Here is a 21,932-nt window from a genome sequence, read left to right as displayed (position 1 = left end):
ACTGAAGATGGGCAGGTTCTACTGTCATTATCTCCCATATCCTTGCACCAGTAAATACAAAGTTCCACTCTTGTGATCTGCTAAATTGTTTTTATGATTTTAAAATGGTATGCATTGTTGAGCCACCATATTATTCCAACACATTTGGATTAATTTCATTCAAGCACATATGGAGCCTTGGAACACTTGTACATCATACCTCGATAACTGGGACTGCACAATTGCTACTCCATGGTGCCAACCCTACTGATGATGCTGTTCCCATGAACCTGACTGGAAGCATCTGGGAAGGAGGGGGTAGTTAAACTCACCCTGCACTGAACAGTCCAGGTTTGGCTTTTATTACACCAAAATGTCCCCAAACTCATGGTGCCCCTTGTGGAAACAAGCCCATGATGCCTTATTATCATTTGGCTTAGGGCTGCTTGTTTTGCTTTAAATATCCATTGTATTGTGCTAAATGTTACTTTATCTCTTGCTACATCTGTAGCTATATGCTATAAAATCCCCCAAATGCCCCCTATCTTTCCCAATTGTGTGCTCTTACCTAAAACTTACATTTTAGTATTCAAATGAAAACAGAAACCTCCATATTTAAGCCACACTGAATATAAAAGGAAAGTTGTGGGAGAGCTGGCCCATTGTGCGCTTAGTGGATAAGAACAATTATACAGATATTGGATTGTAAAAATCTTGGTGATTCACATAAATAACATTTATGGAGATTGCATACACTTCAAATTAAAGATCTTAATCAAAAGGTGGAAGGTTACAGAGCCACAATCATTTGTCGGTAGTTCGTAATGTGGAATTAAAACTAGATTTTTACCAATATGCAATAGTAATGCTGTGTCCTAGCTAAATAATAAAACTGTATTTACTATATGATGTGTATGTAGTATCCAGCATTTACTAAACTATATTCACATGATTTATGTTCAACAAAATACCCCAGCCATATGCATTAAAATAAAGGTTGAATTTAAAGATTTTACATTATTGACGCATATAATGCAGATCAAATAATAATGTGTGCCTTTCTAGGAAACACAAATTTGGAGCATTTTTGGTTAAAGGCCATTTAGTGCATAATTTTATAAGTAGGCTTTGAAACTTGCCACATTTCAAGCATGTTACACAGAAGAAACATGTGACACTGTAACTTCAACCATCTATGACTTATCAGAGAAACATAATCAGTCTCTATCTTACCTGCGGCCTGGATATTGTTCAATAAGCCATGATCCAAATGCACTTCTCTAATGTTCTCCACATGCCTCGAAGGCTCCTTTTTGTTTACTAGCTCCTTGTTTTCTGTGGCATTTTCATTGACCTTGAAACTATCTGTAGCAGCTTCAGTAGCTATGATTTCTGCCCCAACTACCATGGCTGATACTTTCTTGTCCTCCCGAGTCTTAAGCCTCTTAGAACGAGATGTGGTATGCTGAAGGCTGTAAAAGAAGATACTGCTGTCAGATTAGAATGTCTGGCATGGATAAGATAAAAAAAAAGCTTCCAATATAAATGCCTTTCACCTTAATAAACTAGCACAAAAATGTCATTTTTTTTTGTGTGCTGATAGTGTTTAGAATTTATTATGTTACAGATCACAGGCCGATTCTGAGTCTTGCTAATCCTCTATCAAAGTTCTTCAAGTTCTTTAAAGGTTAGGATAAATAACCTTCAGGACTCTGTTGTGACAAAGGTGAGCATGATTATAACCAGAGAAAATGAAATCAAATCCTACTGTAGTTCATAATAGAATTGTCTTTACAAAGAAGCATTCAGAAATCAGAGGTTGTGAGCTACAGCAGAGGTTCTCAAAATGTGTGTGCGGCACCATGTGGTGCCTCAGGACACTTGCAGGGGTGCCTTGGATCGGTGGTCCAGGACCAAGTTAAATAATTTATGGTCAATGTAATAGGCAAAACCAGAGCTGGTGGCTGCCAATTATAAACTATGTTGACAAACAAAGACAAATCCTTTCCTTCACCACATAACGGAACCTAAGGATGACGGATAAATGCAATTTACTTAAGCTTTTATTTCAAAATTTCTCAATAAGACATTTTGGCCTAGGGGTGCCATGAAGAAAATTCTGATACTCTAGGGCGCCATGATTTAAAAAAGTTCGGGAACCAATGAGTTACAGTATATGAAAACACCAGTACACTGTCATTTATTACCATTCTATATGTTCAGCGTCTAACGGCAGCCTCCTGGCTGGATTGCCCTCTACAGGCAACTGTTCTTAAGTTTGACATGACTGTATATGTGCACAATGTATTAGGGAGAAATGTCCGACTGTCTCATCTTGCCTACATAACAGTTGGCCAGTGTGAGTTTCCGGAGGTGGGTAATACATACTGATTCATTTTCCTCATACTTGCTAAGTTATTCCATAGGAAAAAAAACTGAAAGTTGAGAGTTGAATGCACTGTATGTACACTTGCTTGGATTTGCACAGCATCCCTTGCTCAAAAAATGGGTGTAGGAGATACCAAATCGGACACATTTTGATCACAGTCAAGGGCATGAAGCATAGAAGAGGTGCAAGTGATTATTGATGAGTACTAGAAGCAAAAATAGGATTTTAATTACCTACCGGTAAATCCTTTTCTTGTAGTCGTAGAAGATGCTGGGGTCCATTTTAGTACCATGGGGTATAGACGGTTCCGCAGGAGCCTTTGGCTCTTTAAGACTTTTCAACAGTGTGAACTGGCTCCTCCCTCTATGCCCCTCCTCCAGACCTCAGTATAGGAACTGTGCCCACGGAGACTGACAACTTCGAGAGAAGAATTTACATTAAACTAGTGGCGAGATTCACACCAGCTCACACCATTCAAAACATGCCGCCTAACATGGCTTTCAACATAACCCATGCTAACGTGCATGCATAACGCAACAGCAACAGCTGTGAACATCTTAACAAATGAGAACCTGTGTAAAAAGATAAAACGTAATTCTGCAGGAAAAATGAGCACTGGGCGGGCGCCCAGCATCCTCTACGGACTACGAGAAAAGGATTTACCGGTAGGTAATTAAAATCCTATTTTCTCTTACGTCCTAGAGGATGCTGGGGTCCATTTTAGTACCATGGGGATGTACCAAAGCTCCCAATACTGGCGGGAAAGTGCTAATGTTCCTGCAGAACTGACTGACCAAACTGAAGGTCGTCAGCAGCCAAGGTGTCAAACCTGTAAAACTTAGCAAACATGTCTGCCCCTGACCAAGTAGCTGTTCGGCAAATTTGCAACGCTGAGACACCCCGGGCAGCCGCCCAGGAAGAACCCACTTTCCTTGTAGAGTGGGCCTTTACCGAACTCGGTAACGGCAATCCTGCCATGGAATAAGCGTGCTGAATGGTACCTCTGATCCAGCGCGCAATAGTCTGCTTAGAAGCAGGACCCCCAATCTTGTTGGGGTCATAGAGAACAAACAAAAATTCTGTTTTCCTTATCCGAGCCGTTCTTGCAACATAAGTCCTTGACGCTCTGACAACATCCAAGGACTTTGAAACGGCTGAGGTGTCAGAAGCCAGTGGCACCACCACAGGTTGGTTGATATGGAAATAAGATACAACCTTTGGAAGAAAATGCTGACGCATCCGCAGTTCAGCTCTATCTTTATGAAAAATCAAATAAGGACTCTTGTGTGACAGAGCCCCTAATTCACACTCGTCTGCCTGAGGCCAAGGCCAACAGCATGACTACTTTCCAAGTGAGAAACTTCAACTCTACCTCTTGTAGAGGCTCTAACCAGTCCGATTTAAGGAACTGCAACACCACATTAAGATTACATGGCGCCGGAGGAGGCACAAAGGGAGGTTGGATGCGCAGAACCCCCTTCACGAACGTCTGGACCTCAGGAAGGAAGCCAACTGTTTCTGAAAGAAAATGGACAAGGCCGAAATTTGGACTTTGATAGACAGTAATCTCAAGCCAGCATCCACACCCGCCTGTAGAAATAGGAGAAGACGTCCTAATTTAAACTCAACCGCAGGACACTTCTTGAATTCACACCAAGATACATTTTTTCTTCAAATACGTTGGTAATGTTTGGACGTTACCCCTTTCCTGGCCAGAATAAGTGTGAGAATGACTTCATTGGGAATACCCTTACGGGCTAGGATCTAGCATTTAAAAGCCATGCCATCAAACGCAGCCGCGGTAAGTCTTGATAAACAAACAGCCCCTGCTGAAGCAGGTCTTCGCGAAGAGGAAGAGGCTGAGGATCTTCCAGTAATAACTCCTGAAGATCTGGATACCAAGCCCTCCTTGGCCAGTCTGGTGCAATGAGAATTGCTCGAACCCTTGTACTTATGAGGATCTTGAGAACTTTTGGTATTAGTGGAAGTGGAGGGAACAGATAGACCGACTGAAACACCAACTGGGTCACCAGTGCATCCACTGCTATTGCATGTGGGTCTCCCGACCTGAAACAATATTTCTGAAGCTTCTTGTTGAGACGTGATGCCATCATGTCTACTTGAGGAACGCCCCAACGATATGCTACCTCTGCAAAGACTTCTGGGTGTAGGCCCCATTCTCTTGGATGGAGATCGTGTCTGCTTCCCAGTTGTCCACTCCCGGAATGAAAATTGCCGACAGAGCTTTTGCATGTCCTTCTGCCAAGAGGAGTATCTTTGTCACCTCTGCCATTGCCGCTCTGCTTTTTGTTACGCCCTGGCGGTTTAAGTAAGCTACTGCCGTTACATTATCTGACTGGATCTGTATGGGACGACCTTTTGAAGGTGTGCCGTTTGATGAAGGCCATTGTACACAGCTCTCAATTCCAGACGGTTTATGTGAAGGAGTACTTCTTGACTTGACCATCGTCCTTGGAAGCTTTCCCCTTGCGTGACTGCTCCCCAACCTCGGATGCTTGCATCTGTGGTCACCAGGATCCAAGTCTGAATCCCGAACCTGCGTCCCTCCAGGAGGTGAGAACTTTGAAGCCACCACAAGAGTGAAATACTGGCTTTTGTTGACAGGATTATCCTCCGGTGCATGTGTAGGTGCGATCCGGACCACTTGTCCAGTAGGTCCCATTGGAACACCCTGGCGTGGAATTGGCCAAATTGTAGAGCCTCGTCGGCCACTACCATCTTCCCAGCAGGCGGATGCACTGATGAATCGATACGCATGCTGGTTTTAAAACTTGTTTGACCATCCTCTGGATCGCCAGAGCCTTTTCCACCGGTAGGAATACTTTCTGTGCTTCCGTGTCCAATATCATTCCCAGAAAATATAACCTCATTGTGGGTCCCAATTGTGATTTTGGAAGGTTTATGATCCAACCGTGCTGTTGAAGCACCGTCAGGGAAAGTGCAAAGTCCTGCACTAGTTCCTCCCTGGATCTCGCTTTTGAGGAGATCGTCCAAGTATGGGATGAATTTGACTCCTTTCTTGCGAAGAAGAACCATCATCTCCGCCATCACCTTGGTGAATATTCTCGGAGCCGTGGAGAGCCCGAAAGGCAATGTTTGGAACTGGTAGTGGCAGTCCTGCACCGCAAACCTCAGGTATGCCTGATGCGGCCGGTAGATGGGAACATGTAAATAAGCATCTTTGACGTCCATCAATACCAGAAATTCCTTTTCCTCCAAGCTGGATATCACCGCTCTCAGGGATTCCATCTTGAATACTAACCTTTTCAACTAAAGGTTCAGAGTCTTTAGGTTTAAAATCGGTCTGACCGAGCCATCCGGTTTCAGCACTACAAACAGGCTTGAATAAAACCCTTCTTCCTGTTGTGACACAGGAACTAAGGAAATTACGGTGTCTTGACATAATTTCTGTATTGCATTCAGCACTTTTGCCCTGTCCTGAACAGAAGCTGGAAAGGCTGATTTGAAAAATTGGCATGGGGGAAGGACCTGAAATTCCAATTTGTCCCCTGGGGATACTATCTGCAATACCCAAGGATCCAGATATGAGTGAACCCAGACCTGGCTGAAAGACAGTAGGCGTGCCCCCACTCGATCCTACTCCCGCAGGGGAGCCCCAGCATCATGCTGAGGTTTTAGCAGAAGTAGCTGTTGACTTCTGCTCCTGCAAGCCTGATGGTGTTGTAGATTTTTTACCTCTTCCTCGACCTCTTCCTGCGAAGAAGGGGGTACCCTTTGCCTTTTTGGACTTGTTGGGCCGAAAGGATTGCATCGTATGAGAATTAAATCCTTTCCTAGGTGGAGCAGCTGCGGAAGGCAGAAATACCGACTTGCCTGATGTAGTTGTTGAAATCATGGCATCTAGCTTGTCTCCAAAGAGGGCCTCTCCATTGTAAGGAAAGTGCCTCAATATTCTTTTTTTATTCCGCATCAGCATTCCATTGGCGGATCCACAGCACCCTGCGGGCTGAAATCGCCATAGCGGAGGATCTTGAACTCAGCAACCCAATATCCTTCATAGCTTCAACTAAGTAACCTGCAGCATCTTTGATATGGCCGAGAGTTAGGACTATTTCATCCCTGTCAACTGGGTCTATGTTAACATGCAAGTTGTCAGACCATTTTTCCACAGCGTTACCTACGCATGCACAAGCAATGGTGGGCCTGAGCACCGTTCCGTTAGCCGTATATATGGATTTTAGGGTTGTTTCTAATTTACGGTCAGCTGGATCTTTTAAAGAGGCTGAACTAGGGGCAGGCAAAACTATTTTCTTAGACAGCCGAGAAACTGAGGTGTCTATCATTGGGGGTGTCTCCCATTTGTGCCTGTCTTCCTCAGGGAAAGGGTACGCTACACATATCCTTCTGGGAAGGGTACATTTCTTCTCAGGGTTAGCCCAGGTTTCTTCAAAGAACGCATTCAAATACTCTGAAGGAGGAAAAGTCACAACCTGCTTTTTATTTAATTTAAAATAATCCTTTTCCTCTGGGACCAGTGTTGTTTCAGGAAATTCCAACACTTCCTTTATAGCAACTATCATACATTGTATGCTTTTGGCTAATTTGGGGTCTACCCCTCTCAAATCCCCAGTGTCGACATCAGAGTCGGAATCTGTGTCCCCTTTCATTATCTGGGCCAGAGACCCTTTCTGGGAACTGGATGGGACCTGAGTGGATGATATGGAGGGGTCAGTAAACAGTGCATCCTCCACAGACTGCCTCCAATATTTAGTCTGTTGTTCAGACTCATAGAATTTCTTTGCAAGCATTGACATATTTTTTGCAACATTCTCACCCACTCCGGCTCCTACTGAGAGGGAAGGGCCATCACATTACCCTCTTGTGCATCTAAAATGGGTTCTTCCTGGGAAGAACCCTCCCCAATGTCTGACATGTTACACACTTGTACACATACACACACACACACACACACACACCCCTATCACACAGGGGAGCTATTGGGGACAGACCCACAATAAAGTCTGTCAGAGAGACACAGAGGTATTTGCCAGTCCACACACCGCGTCTTATTGTGAATTGTGGAAATATTACCCACTTACAGCGCGTATACCAATAATAGGCCCACAGACCTAATTATAATGAACACTCTCTGCCCCTTCTATAACACCCTGTAGTTGTATCAGCGTTGTCATGAGGAGAAACAGCGTTCAGGAGCTTCACACTGGAGTTTCTGCAGGAGAAAATGGCACCCAGTGAGTGTTCTGGCAAGTCTGAGGAGAAGCCCCGCCCTTCAGTCTCAGCAATGTAATATTTATACTGGCTGGGGATGGCACATCAGCGGCTGTACATGTATGTACCCTTTTTGCCAGTGAGAGTAAGGGTTTAAAACATGCCCTCAGAGCGCCCCCCCCCCCCCCCTGCACTCTGCACCCTTGTGCTGAGAGACATGGCTTGCAGCTTCCCACCGCTGCGCGTGTACCTGTATGCCGCCAACGATGACAGGAGGATCCCCTCTCTGCAGGACTCCGGTAATATATTCACCAGCCTTCTGACTTCTGGCTCTGTTAGGGGATGGCGGCAGTGCTGTGGGAGTGAACGCTGGCCTGGCATGGGCTGTGTTCAGTACCCTTCAGGAGCTAATGGTGTCCTGTCAGCGGAAGCAGAACCATTAACTAATTGAGAAGTTGGTTCTTACTCCACTCTCTCCCCCTCCCCCCCCCCCCCAAGTCCCATGAAGCAGGGAAGCTGTTGCCAGCAGCTTCCCTGTAAAATAAAAACCCTAAGAAAGTATTTTTACAGCAAAGCTCTGTAGAGCTCCACTAGTGTGCATCCAGTCTCCTGGGCACATTTTCTAAACTGAGGTCTGCAGGAGGGGCATAGAGGGAGAAGCCAGTTCACACTGTTGAAAAGTCTTAAAGTGCCGAAGGCTCCTGCAGAACCGTCTATACCCCATGGTACTAAAATGGACCCCAGCATCCTCTAGGACGTAAGAGAAAGAGCGCATAAAGTACACATGCAAATGTTGCCACTTCTCAAGATATGTACAGCTCTGCATATGGGTGCATATATGCACTATTTCCATGTTCACATCTTTTCAACAATATACTCCCAATTTACTTTCAGTTCTGCTTCAGGTCCAAGGCAGGATGCACTATCATCAAAAATGCAGTCAAACCTCCAAAAAATGGTTTGCTGCAATCCTTTTAAGCATAAATGTGGTAGACAGCGGAAAGCAGAGATATCAGCTGTGGCCCGTTACCACTGCAGTCCCCATAAAATTCTATGCGGTTGCAAAGTGCCTCTATGCGGCTTGTACATGCCGTCCTTTGCGGTTTTAACTACAATTGTACATGCATACGGCCAAAATTCATGTGGTTAGTGGCCGGATGTATTGCTTTATACATCCTGTCCCCAGTATACTCTGTTTGTACCAGTGACGTTCAGTGAAGCAGAGCCTTTCCTGTCGTACTAATCAATACACCAGCGTTTTTACTACATAAATTACATGAAAAATACAAAGAATATATTATAAATATCTTCTTTGCATTAAATATAATATGGGCTCATATATCCATATCTATAATAGGGAAAAAAGGAGATTGACTCACTGATTGATTCATCACAAAATCTCTTAAACCACAAGGCCTACAATCTTGAAACTTGGCAGGTAGCTTTTCCTTAAGTCCCAGGTGCTTGCTAAGGACCAGTTTTACAAATGTCACTGACGATCCATGGAAAATCGACAAAAATGGATGTGTGTATGTATGTTCCAGAATAACTCCGGAATGCCTATAGCAATTTACACCAAACTTGATACACATATGATTTACAATCTGGGAACAAACACTGGGGGTAACACACCCCTAGCAGCACAGAGTATTTCTGCAGACAGCATAACTCTGGAATGCCTGGAGCAATTTACACCAAACTTGGTACACATATGACTTACAATCTGGGAACAAACACTGTGTGGGTAAGACACCCCTAGCACCTCTAGGGGTGGGACAGCAGCACAGACTATAGGAAGACATGCATGATATGTCAGGGCTTTATGTGACAGTGGCAGTGACATGATGTGAGTAGGGGAATGGAGGTAGCAGGAAGCCACATGCCGAGTCATATAGTGGGAGGAGCAGGGTCCCCAGCAGCACCGAGTATATTAGGAGATGCATGATGTAATATGTAAGTAAAGAGAGGAAAGAAATAACCTTTGTTGGGAGCACTATCTCGGAAAAAAATTATACAAATTTTAATGATTAATAGATTAAAACGTAACTTTTAAAAATTAAGGTTTTTTTTTTTTGTTTTTTTTCAATAAATGTTTATTGGTTAAGGGTAAGAACATATTACAGCGAGTAATAGAAGACAGCATATACAATTCAAATGTCAATAAATCCAATTGATATAAGCAATGACTGTTTATGAACTTAACATGGCCTGCTGTTGGGGAACACCCCAGCTAGGGCCTTATCTGAAATTTAAAGTCGCTTCAGGCCGTTCTAGATGCTTGCTGCCTCAATAAAGCATTTCCAATTTTTAAATCAGTTCCAGAAAACTTTACAGAAGAGTACAGAGTGGAGAGGAAGAAGAGAAAAGAAAAAGGAAAAAGGAAAAAGGAAAAAAGAAAAAAAAAAAAAAAAAAAAAGGGGGGGGGGGGGGTTAGAGAGTCTGAGAAGACGGGGGGAAGAAGGGGGGAGGGGAGGACACAGCGAATCCTCTGTGTCTAGTCTGGTCGGGGGTCTGAGGTGTACATTTCTAGCTCCAATCGTTCCCAGGAGGACAGCGGGGGAGCCCGGGTAGGGGATCAAAGTAAATGGTCTAGTTCGCTACAGCAATGTCGAGTAAGCTTGTGAGGCCTTAAATTCGAGCCAAGGGGACCAAGTAGTCGTGAATCTCTGGTTCGTCTCCGGTGTCACCCGCAATTCCTCCATAGTCATATACCAATCTACTCTGGCGATCCACTCCTTCACGGTAGGAGGAGTAGTCGATCGCCAGTGAACCGGAATGACCGCTTTGGCTGCGCTATTGAGAAATTTTAATATAGATTTTTTATATGTAGACAGGGGCCATGAAGTACAGTTGAGAAGCCAGAAAGTAGGCTCCGAAGGAACCCCCGGATCCACTATCAATTTCGAAATTGCTATAACCTTATCCCAGAAGGGACGAAGCTCGGGGCAGCTCCACCAGATGTGCATCGGGGAGCCCGGATGATTGCTACATCTCCAACACGCATCTGTTACATTGGGAAACATTTTAGCTAATGTTTGGGGGCACCTATACCAGCGAGACAGGACTTTAAAGTGCGTCTCAAGGACCGAATAACTAGAGGAGCTGGCGAAGGTGGCTTGAAAGCTCTTCTCCCAGTCCTCCTCCGACAAGTCTATCTGCACGTCATGGCCCCAGTCTCTAGCATATTTGGGTAGATCTGGGAATTTATTCTCAAGCAGTATTCGATAGCACCTTGAGAGGAAGTGTGGTGGGCGAGAAGGCTCCAGGCAGAGGCTCTCAAAAGCTGTTAATGATCTACTCAGGCTCGGGCGTATAGCGCTCCCCATGGCAAAATGTTTTAATTGGAGATATTTCCAGATCTCTGAAGGCGATAGGTTCCACTTGGATTGCAGTAAGGGGAAAGGGACCATCTCTCCACGTTCCACCAGCCCGCCGACACGTGTCACCCCCGCCCTTTTCCAAGAGTCGAATCCCAGGCCTGAGGCAGCCGGTGGGAAATCTGGGTTGTTGAACAATGGAGACAGAGGGGAATATTTAGAAGATATGTGTGGTAGTACCCTAAGTCTTCCCCAGCGTGTAAGTGTAGGGCCAATAGTAGGGTGATCCACACGTGGCAGCTTTGAGTGCCAGGGGTAGTATGCAATGGGGGCAGGCATCACCGTTCCCTCGATATGAACCCACTGTTTTATGTCATATGGGCGCGACCATTCCATGATTCGTTGGAGAATAATGGCCTCATAGTACAGAGTAAAGTGCGGCAACTGAAGACCCCCCTTGTGTTTAGGGCGAAAAAGGATGTCGTGCCGGAAACGAGGTCGTTTATCTCCCCAGACGAAGTCCCTCACCGAATTATGTAAGTCTCTGAACCATGCTTTGGGAATGGATATCGGGAGCGCCTGGAGGAGATAAAGGACCCTCGGCAGAACATTCATTTTGATGACACTAAGCCTCCCCAACCAGGACAGTCTTTTGTTGCCCCAATCCCGGAACTCAGAACGGAGTGAAGTCAGTAGTTTTTTGAAATTTTCGTCAAAAAGGCGTGATAAGTCTTTATGGAGTGTGATCCCCAAGTATTTGAAGCTAGAGGGATGCCAGTGGAAGGGGAAGGATTGTTTAAGATTATCAAGAGCTTGGGAGGCCAGTGACACATTCACTGCCACTGACTTGGAGAGATTAATCTTGAAGTTTGACATAGAACCGTACCTATCTAGCTCGGTCATCAGGTTGGGGACGGACACCACCGGGTTTGACAGGATAGCTAACAGGTCGTCTGCGAACAGTGCGAGTTTGAATTCTCTACCCCCAGCCGTGAGTCCCGAGATGTTTGGATTTAATCTAATGGCTCCCGCCAAGGCCTCCATACAGAGGACAAAAATTAGTGGCGAGAGGGGGCATCCTTGTCTAGTGCCATTCCTTATCGGAACCGGGCGGGACAAGTCTCCATTAATTTTAATCCTTGCAGACGGAGAGTTATAAAGTGCTAAAATGCGCCCTAAACTGATCGGTCCCAACCCCAGGTGACGCAGGACCCCCTCCATGAACGTCCAATCTACCCTGTCAAAAGCCTTCTCGGCATCGGTAGAAAGCACCACCACCGGTTCACTTTTGCTCGAGGCCAAGTGTATCAAATCAATGATCTTGGTGGTGTTATCGCGGGCCTCTCTTCCTGGTATGAAACCCACCTGATCCGAATGCACAATATTGGGGAGTAGCAGCTTCAATCTGTTTGCTATAAGTTTAGCAAACAGCTTGACGTCTGTGTTGAGGAGGGATATGGGTCGGTAACTAGCACATTGTGCCGGGTCTTTCCCTTCCTTTGGTATAACTGTAATGAATGCCTCTAATGATTGAGGGGAGAAACCTCGGTCGTCAGATATCTCATTGAATGCCAGTAGCATTTTGGGCAGGAGAGCGCTCTTAAAGAGTTTGTAATAAGAAACTGTATAGCCATCTGGGCCTGGGCTCTTTCCGGAAGGAGCTTCCTTAAGGGCTTGTTCCAATTCCGGGAGGGTAAAGGGGGAGTCTAGCCAGGCACTCTCATCCGCTGATATTTTAGGGAGTCCTGCGTCACCAAGGTAACCCTCCACCAGGTCTCGAGTTGTCGACAGGGATGTCGGGGTTCCTAGCGTCCGAAGATTATATAATTTGGAGTAGTAAGCGTGGAAGGTTTCGGCGATGTCCTTTGTAAGGGTGCGGCGAGTCCCCGCCGCATCCTGTACCGATTGTATAAATAGCGTGGCCCTCTGCGCGCGGAGCGCCCTAGCCAGTAGCTTCCCCGGTCTGTTGCCCCATTGATAGAAGCGGTTTCTACAGAGCCTGTAGTCCCTCTTAATGTCCGCGAACAACAGTTTGTTGAGAGCAGATCTTGTCTCAGTCAGGGCGGTCAGTACCGATGGGGAGGGGTTCGTTTTGTGTGATGTCTCTAAGTCCTTAAGTCGCTGGAGTAAGGTAGTCTTTTTCCCGAGTCTCTCTTTTTTCAGCATGGAGCCTAGCTGTATGAGCTTTCCTCGTAGAACACACTTGTGGGCTTCCCACACCGTGACCCGGGTGACATCTGGCGTCTCATTATCTAGGAAATAGTTCTCCAAAGTCTCAAGCAGCTGGGGTTGGAACCTCGTATCCATCAGAAGTTGTTCATTCAACCGCCAGGTACATTGCTTGGAGTGTGGATGGGATGTCTCCAGGGTCAGGTAGACAGGAGCGTGGTCCGACCAAGTGATTAGTCCAATAGCTGTTTCCCTAACTAAATGTAGGAATCTGTGAGGTAGGAGGAAATAGTCTAGTCTGGAGTAAATGTCGTGGGGTCTGGAGTAGAACGTATAGTCCCTGTCCCCGGGGTGTTGGAGCCGCCAGGTGTCGATCAGCTGGTGGTCGTGGAGAGACCGCCGCACCCCACGGTGCGATGCTAGGGAGGGCCTCGCCGGCGCCCCAGAGATGTCCACCTCTGGTTGGAGGGTCCAATTAAGATCGCCTCCAATAACTGGAATACCCGCTATTAAGGGGGCTACACGATTCAGAGCCTTCGCCAAGAATCTAGGTTGTGATTGGTTGGGAGCGTATAGGTTGATGAATGTATATGGCTGATCGAACAGTGTACATTTCACTAGGAGTATCCTGCCCTCCCCCAAGGATTCGGACGTTATATCTTGAAAAGGCAAACGTTTAGATAGCAAAATAGCTACTCCTAGAGATTTGCTCTTGCTGTTGTTGTTGTAGAAAGAATGTGGGTAGTTACGGTCTTTGAGACCCGGGGCCACTCCCACTTTGAAGTGGGTTTCTTGTAAAAACGCCACATCAGCTCTGAATGCAAATAGGTCCCTAAGCAGCCTCGAGCGTTTCTCCGGGACATTGAGGCCCTTCACGTTAAGAGAAACCAATTTTATATGTGTCAGTTTAGGATCTACCGCCATCGTCTGGGAACATATATGGAATGCTTAGTCCGACCCAGAAGACACGACTTCTCGCACAGTGGAGAGATACATAGTAGGGGGAGGAAGGGAGGAAAGGTAGAAAAAGAAACAGAAACAAAGAGAACATAGAGAAGGTAGGTCGACAGACCTAACATATGCAGATATCAGCTGAAAAAATAAACTGAATATATGGCAACTCTACCGCCTCCTGGGAGCTCGGACGCGCTATTCGCGTCGGAGACCAAGAATACTCGGGCGGTGTAGGGGCGAACTGGGGGGGTCAGTGCCAGCCCCAGCCCCAACAGGGAATATAACATCACAATCAATAATACATCTGAACAGTTTGATCACACAACTAAGAAGAAACAACTACTGAAAATAAATGGATTTTAACCAGGAACAGGTGACTCCGACCCGTGCAGGTCTGGTGGACATTCGATAAGTCGAGTACGTTCTCGGTACCCCGACCACCTTCCAACTGGGAGAGTGTGCCGTACGGCATGGAGATCCCCCGAGTCAGCGATAATTCCTTTAAGCTAAGGAAGAATCACCCGAAATTGCTCCAGTGAAAGTCCCGAACCAGGCTGCGATTTTCACCTCTTTGCCGATTGCGTGGAGGAACGCAGCTCCCTGGGGGGTCTCGGGTTACGGTGGACCAGGTGCCAGTCGTTGTCAGGGTGGGTGAGTTCAGGTGGGGCGCAGTCGGTCAGAGTCTCCTGCCATTCTGGAAGAGAGACCTGTGGTATTCCCAGCGCTTGGCAGAAAAGGGGCAAATCGGAGGGGTCCTTAAAGGTATATAGAGTCCCATTGTGTGAGGTCTGTAGGCCAAAAGGGAAGCTCCATCGATATTTGATGCCCAGCTTCCGAAGTTCTGCAGTGAGCGGGTGTAAGGCTCTGCGCTTCTGAAGGGTCGTCCACGATAGGTCCTGGAAGATCTGGAGTTTATGAGAGGCAATCTCTATCACGTCCATGCGGCGGGTTTTGCGAAGGATCTCTTCTTTTTCCGTGTAGTAATGAAGACGACAGATAATGTCGCGAGGACGATCAGACGGTGCGCCCCTGGGTCTCAAAGCACGGTGGGCCCTGTCGAATTCGATTATGGAAGCGGGATCACGGCCCAAAATTTCATTGAAAACCGTCGTGAGGAAGTCAGTGAGGCAGGCAGGGGCAATATCCTCCGAAACTCCCCTGACCCTCAGGTTATTTCTCCTTCCGCGGTTATCCAAATCTTCTACACGGTCTTGGAGCTGTTGAAGGCAGGACGCCTGTTTGATAACGGTGGCCCAGAGGGCGTTATGTGCAGCTGCTGTGTCTGAGGAGAAGCCTTCCAGCATAGACAGGCGGGAGCCGATGTGTGTTATTTCTACCTGAACCGCAGCGATCTCTGAGCGTACCGTTTCCCGGACTCTTCCTTCCAAGTGCTCAAAGTCCTGTTTAGTTGGTAGGGCCTGCAGCAGGGTCAGAATCTGGGCGAGACTTCCCGGATCCGTCGTGGCGTGTGGGGCTGCCGTCTGTGATCCCACCTGGGAAGCCGAGTCCGAGTCAGGCGAGAAACGTGGGGTCGAGGGTAGGGAGGCAGCCGCCGTAGGGGCGGAGCCCTGGGGGGAGAAAAAATTGCCGCATATCTACCGAGGTCGGGGTATCCATTGCATGCGTCGGGGTGAGTGTATGTGGCCTCTTTCCTCTCCCTTGCGATCCTTTCTTTCCTCTCACCATGTGGCACTTTGGGTACGTCAGTAGAACATCAGAAGTGACGTTGTGTGATTAGAGCATCCTCCCGTCGGGGTCAGCACCGGCACGCCACCCCAGAGTCTAGGTGGCTAGCCGGCCATCAGTATAGGAGTAAACTTGCAAAAAAGAAACAGACCGGCCGCAGGGCCATGGGTCGAGAGATATTCCGGGTCCTTTACGGCAAAGCGGTAGCAGCTGAGTGACACAGGGGGGGACGGGTGCAGGAATGGTACGGATGACTGCCAGTATGCCCTCCACGTTTCAGGTGTCACATCACAGGGGCCCGAGGGGGCAGGGAGCATGCGTGTGGAGTGGGAGCAGTGAGCTGGCTAGAATAGGGGTGACAGGAGCCTGTGAGGCACTATATAATGTCACTGCTTATGAGTTGCAGTGGTGCTGCCAGTCCCAAGATGGCCGCCGGCTGGTCCCCAAGGCTGCAGCAGCCCACTGTCTCTCCCTCTGTCTCCCAAATGCAAGGGCCAGGTCAGTGGGGGTATTGGGGGTTGGAGCCTGGGTTATTGGCCCCACAGCAGGTCCCCTGCAGCAGCCGCTACGGCCGAGTGGTCAGCGGCGCCAACCACAAGATGGCCACCGCCACCGCCAGCCGCAGCCCTTACCTCGGGCGTCCCCGGCAGTCCGTGGTCTCCAGCTGGGGCCTCCGTACTTCCTGCAGAGCGTCCAGCGGTGGGGCGTGCTCCCAGAGCGGGGGATCAAATCCGCCGAGCGGGCTGAGCGTTCCGGATCCAGCAAGGTGTTCCCTCCGGCGGCTCGCACTCCAAATCGAGGTCCCGGCCTCAGCACTGGAGGTAGGCCGCAATCCGCAGGGGGCAACACAGGGCCCCCCCGACTCCGCAGCTCTCACCTACCAGCACCAGGTCGATTGGCAGGCTCAGGTAGGCCCAGTGCAGTCGGTTGGCACTAAATATCGTGGGCCCAGGCACTTTAATAGGGATGGCCAAGCTGGAGCTCCACGTACTCCCAGCTTTCCCTGATGCCGGCCAAGCCACGCCCCCTCTAAAAATTAAGTTTTAATATAGAAACACAGATAGATCAAAAATTGATAGCTTTGGTAATAGTGAACCACAGAAATTTCTGTATCTGTGAATTTATTAATGAAATTGTCATACATTAATTGCATGAATGCTAAGCATATATCCAAGTCCGTGCAGGACCAACCTTTTGCTTATGTGGTACAATTAGTAACATAGTAACATAGTATCTAAGGTTGAAAAAAGACAATTGTCCATCGAGTTCAACCTATTTGTGGTCTCCTATGCACGATTATTTTGTATAAAATTTTGACTGAAGTTGATGACTGCCGTTACGTTTTACCCCTCTTTTTTTATAATAACCATAGTGCGTGACTATGCTCCGTAACCCTGTATATCCTTATCCATTAGGAATTTATCTAACCCATTCTTAAATGTGTTAACTGAGTCGGCCATTACAACTCCCTCAGGCAGGGAATTCCAAACACGTATCATCCTTACCGTAAAGAAGCCTTTACGCCGTATTGTACGGAATCTCCTCTCCTCTAACCTGAGCGAGTGTCCACGAGTTCTCTGTGTTGATCTAACCAAAAATAGGTCCTGCGCAAGATCTGTATATTGTCCCCTTATATATTTGTAAATGTTGATCATGTCCCCTCTTAATCTCCTCTTTTCCAGTCTAAACATGCCTAGTCTTGCAAGCCTTTCTTCGTATTCCAGCGTCTCCATACATTTAATTAGTTTGGTCGCCCGCCTCTGAACCTTTTCTAGCTCCAGGATATCCTTTTTGTAGTAAGGTGCCCAGAATTGTACACAGTATTCAAGGTGTGCCCTCACAAGTGATTTATATAACGGGAGTATAATACTCTCGTCCCTAGCATCAATTCCCTGTTTTATGCATGCTAATATCTTATTAGCCTTCTTTGCTGCAGTCCTACTTTGGGTACTACTGCTTAGTTTGCTATCTATGAGGACACCTAAGTCCTTTTCCAATACAGAATCCCCTAAATTTTACCCCATTTAGTAGGTAGGTTTTATTTTTGTTCTTGTTACCACAAGTGCATTACCTTACACTTGTCTGTATTGAAGCGTATTCTCCATTTCGCTGCCCAAGCTTCTAATTTAACTAAGTCGTTCTGAAGCGACTCAGCATCCCCCTCCGCATTTATAACTTTACAGAATTTGGTATCATCTGCAAAAATTGACACCATGCTCTCTAGACCTTCTGTTAGGTCGTTAAAGAAAATATTGAACAATAGCGGTCCTAATACTGAGCCTTGCGGCACACCAGTTAGTACTTCAGTCCAAGTTGAAAAAGATCCATTAACCACAACGCGCTGCTCCCTATTATCTAACCAGTTTTTGACCCAAGTGCATATTGTGCTTCCTAGCCCTGATTCTTGTAGCTTGTAGATAAGTCTCATGTGTGGTACAGTGTTGAATGCTTTGGCAAAATCTAAAAAGATAACATCCACCTCTTTACCCTGATCTAGGATTGCGCTTACTGTTTCATAAAAGCCAAGTAAATTGGTTTGACAGGATCTGTCATAAACCCATGTTGATTCCTTTTAATGACCTTATTGACTTCAAGGAACTTCTGAATACTATCGCTTAGAATACCTTCCAATACTTTCCCCACTATAGATGTAAGACTAACTGGTCTATAATTACCTGGTTCAGCTTTACCTCCCTTTTTGAATATAGGTACTACTTCCACTATGTGCTAGTCTTTGGGAACCATACCTGATATTACTGAATCCTTAAAGATCAAAAATAGCGGTTTTGCAAGCTCAGAGTGAAGCTCCATTAGAACCCTTGGGTGAATACCATTGGGACCTGTTGACTTATTAATCTTTAAATTTTTTAATCGGCCACAGACTACTTCCTCGCTTAAATAAGTACCTATCAGTGGGATATGCTCATTATTGAGATTATGTGTTAGTCCCTGAATTGGGTCCTCTCTAGTAAATACTGTTGAAAAAACTCATTTAGTGTGTCCGCTATGTCATTATCATTTTTGCTTAAGACTCCCAACTTGTCTTTTAAAGGGCCTATAATCTCCTTCTTTAATCTCTTGCTATTAATGTATATAAAGATTTTTTTGGGATTCGCTTTGCTTTCCTTTGCTACTAGTTTTTCAGTTTCTACTTTAGCCGCTCTTATTTCCTTTTTGCATATTTTGTTACATTCCTTATAGTGCTGAAATGACTCTGCTTCCCCGTCAGATTTGTATTTTTTTAAATGCTCGCCTTTTCTTGCCCATAAGTTCCTTTATCTTTTTGTTAAGCCACATCGGTTTGTGATTTTTATTCCTTTTTTTGCTGCTCGTAGGAATAAATTTGAGTGTATTTTTAGCTAGCAGGAATTTTAGTACCTCCCATTTCTCCGTAGTATATTTTCCTAAAAACAAACCTTCCCATTCAATATCCCTGAAAAAAACCCTCATCTTTTCAAAATTCACTTTGCTAAAGTTTAGAGTCCTAGTTGAGCCAGTATAGGGCTGTTTATGAAAACTGATATTGAATGTGACCATATTGTGGTCGCTGTTTCCTATGGGTTCCCCTACTATAATACCTGATACCAAATCCCCATTGTTTGTTAATACCAGGTCTAAGATTGCATTGTACCTAGTTGGTTCCTCAATTAGTTGAACTAAGTAGTTATCATTAAGTGTGTTTAAAAACATATTGCCCCTAGCAGTATCACATAAATCGTTTTTCCAGTTTATCTCTGGATAGTTAAAATCTCCCATTACTACTATGTCTCCTACTCCTGCTGCTCTTTCAATTTGCTTTAGTAACAATTCCTCATCAGATACGTTGATACCAGGCGGCCTATAGCATACACCCAATACTAACTTTTTTATTCCTTTTTCCCCGCATGCAATTTCTACCCATAATGTCTCGACAGTGTCTCCATTCCCATCCTGAATATATTCCCGTATACAAGGTATTAAAAACGGCTTTACGTAAAGACACACCCCTCCACCCTTTTTATTTAGTCTGTCTCTCCTAAACAGTGTATAGCCCTCTAGATTGACTGTCCAATCATGAGATTCGTCCCACCAAGTTTCAGTAATGCCTATAATATCATACTGTTTGCTTGCTGCAAGTATTTCTAGTTCGCCCTTTTTACCAGTAATGCTTCTAGCATTTACATACATACAGCTAAGATAAGTATTTTCCCTTGCGTTAGGGACATCTTTCACCGTATGTTGCAATGATGACCTGTAATCGTCATTGGTTAGTGCTTTGGTAAAATCTCTTTTAGTACCCATGTTAGTAACCTTACCGCCAGCTCTTACACTCCCCCCAACTTCTCCCCCATTTCGTTTACTACCGCCATCCCCACTATTCTCACTGCATGACCTATAGTTTCTAGCTAAACCCTCCCCCCAGGCTCCTAGTTTAAAATCTCCTCCAACCTTCTAACCATCCTTCCCCCCAGTACCACTGCCCCCTCCTCAGTCAGGTGCAATCCGTCACAACAAAAGAGATGGCGCCTGACTGAGAAGTCCGCCCAGTTTTCCAGGAACACAAACCCCTCTTTCCTGCACCAATCCCTAAGCCACACATTTACCTCCCTAATCTCCCTCTGCCTCCCTGGACTAGCGCGTGGCACAGGTAATAATTCTGAGAATATTACCTTAGATGTCCTTGCCTTCAGTTTCTTTTCTAAGTCCCTATAGTCTTTCTTAAGGACATCCCACCTTACGCTAACTTTGTCATTGGTGCCAACGTGCACCAAGACCACCGTGTCTTTCCCAGCCCCTCCCCACAATCTATCTACCCGGTCCGCAATGTGCCGTACCCGAGCACCCGGGAGAACAGACTGTACGGCGATCACGGTCCCGGTAGCAGATTGCCCTATCTGCCTTCCTGTTGATAGAATCCCCTACCACCACCATCTGACTAGGTACCTCACTATCTTTTATCCCAACCGCGCCAGAGGGACCGCTCCTCTGGATGCTAGCGGGCGCAGTGTCCTCCGACACCGTCATTTCTTCACTATCATCCTCCGATTCCTCGTCCAGTCGGGCAAATTTGTTCGGGTTTGATAGTTCGGAGATGTCGAGCATCCCCCTCTTTTTCTTCCTTCTAACTGTGACCCAGCTGGCTACCTGATCATCATCCTCTTCTACCAGTGGCCCCTCCCGCAACTCCTCCACCGTTCTGTCTAAACTTCGCTCTAGATTGTGAATCTCCCTCAGTCGCATAACGGTTTGCTCTAGATCAGTTACCTGGGCTTCCAGGGCAACTGTTCGCACACACCTCGTGCAGATGTAATCACACTGGGCCGGTAGCTCCAGGTGTGCATACATCATGCACGACATGCACTGAGTGAGGTCCCCAATCACAGCCCCTTCCATATAGTTTGTAAGGTCTAACTCCCTGTTACTCTCAAAGAAAAAGCAGCAAAAAGAAAAAGTAGAAGACAAACAATCTCACTTATACAATAATTAAGCTGGCTTATACTTATCTATCTTTGTGCGGTTCTTGGTCCTTCACTTTTATGCAGCCGTAGTACTCTCTCCTGCGGCACCGATACTCCCCTTAGCAGTTGCAGTAGTAACCTACAACACCTGGTATTCCCAGGTGGTCCACCAAACAAGGGGGTCATTCCGAGTTAATCGCACGCTGCAACTTTTTTTCATCTGGTGCGATCAACTAGATGCCGCCTATGGGGGAGTGTATTTTTGCATAGCAAAGCTGCGATCGCTTGTGCAGCCCTGCTATGCAAGAAAAGTTTTGTGTAGAACAAGACCAGGGTAAGAGTTACTTACCCTGTTTGATAAATCCAGCGTTGCAGGTCCCGGAATTGACATCAGGCATCCGCCCTCCAAACGCCGGGACACGCCTGCGTTCGCCGCACCCTCTCCAGAAAATGGTCAATTGCCACCCACAAACGCCCTCTTCCTGTCAAACTCCTTGCATTCGGCTGTGCGAATGGATTCTTCGTTAAATCCATCACCCAGCAACTATCCGCTTTGTAGCCGTAATACGCGCCTGCGCATTGCGGTGCATACGCATGCGCAGTAGTAACCTGTTCGCTGCACTGTGAAAAATGGCAGCGAGCGATCAACTCGGAATGACCCCCCAAGTACTAACCAGGCCCAACACTGTATTGCTTCCAAGATCAGACGAGATTGGGCATGTACAGTGTCGTATGGTAGTTATAACCATAAAGTTCAAGGTGCCACTGTTATAAAGGATATATGGAGTG

General features: G+C 46.3%; 1 protein-coding gene across 1 annotated transcript in view; it reads right to left on the bottom strand.

Annotated features, from left to right (window-relative positions):
* The window catches only part of KDM4C (lysine demethylase 4C), a 961,089-nt gene that overhangs the window by 360,266 nt on the left and 578,891 nt on the right, over window positions 1-21,932 (bottom strand). Inside the window, exon 10 of the mRNA XM_063913998.1 lies at window positions 1,213-1,451. Within this exon, the coding sequence (XP_063770068.1) occupies window positions 1,213-1,451 (239 nt within the window). The remainder of the gene's footprint in view (window positions 1-1,212; window positions 1,452-21,932) is intronic.

Source organism: Pseudophryne corroboree, chromosome 1 (assembly GCF_028390025.1).
Source record: "Pseudophryne corroboree isolate aPseCor3 chromosome 1, aPseCor3.hap2, whole genome shotgun sequence".
NCBI lineage: Eukaryota > Metazoa > Chordata > Amphibia > Anura > Myobatrachidae > Pseudophryne > Pseudophryne corroboree.
Note: the sequence above shows the minus strand (reverse complement) of the source record. Positions and strands in the feature narration are given on the sequence as shown.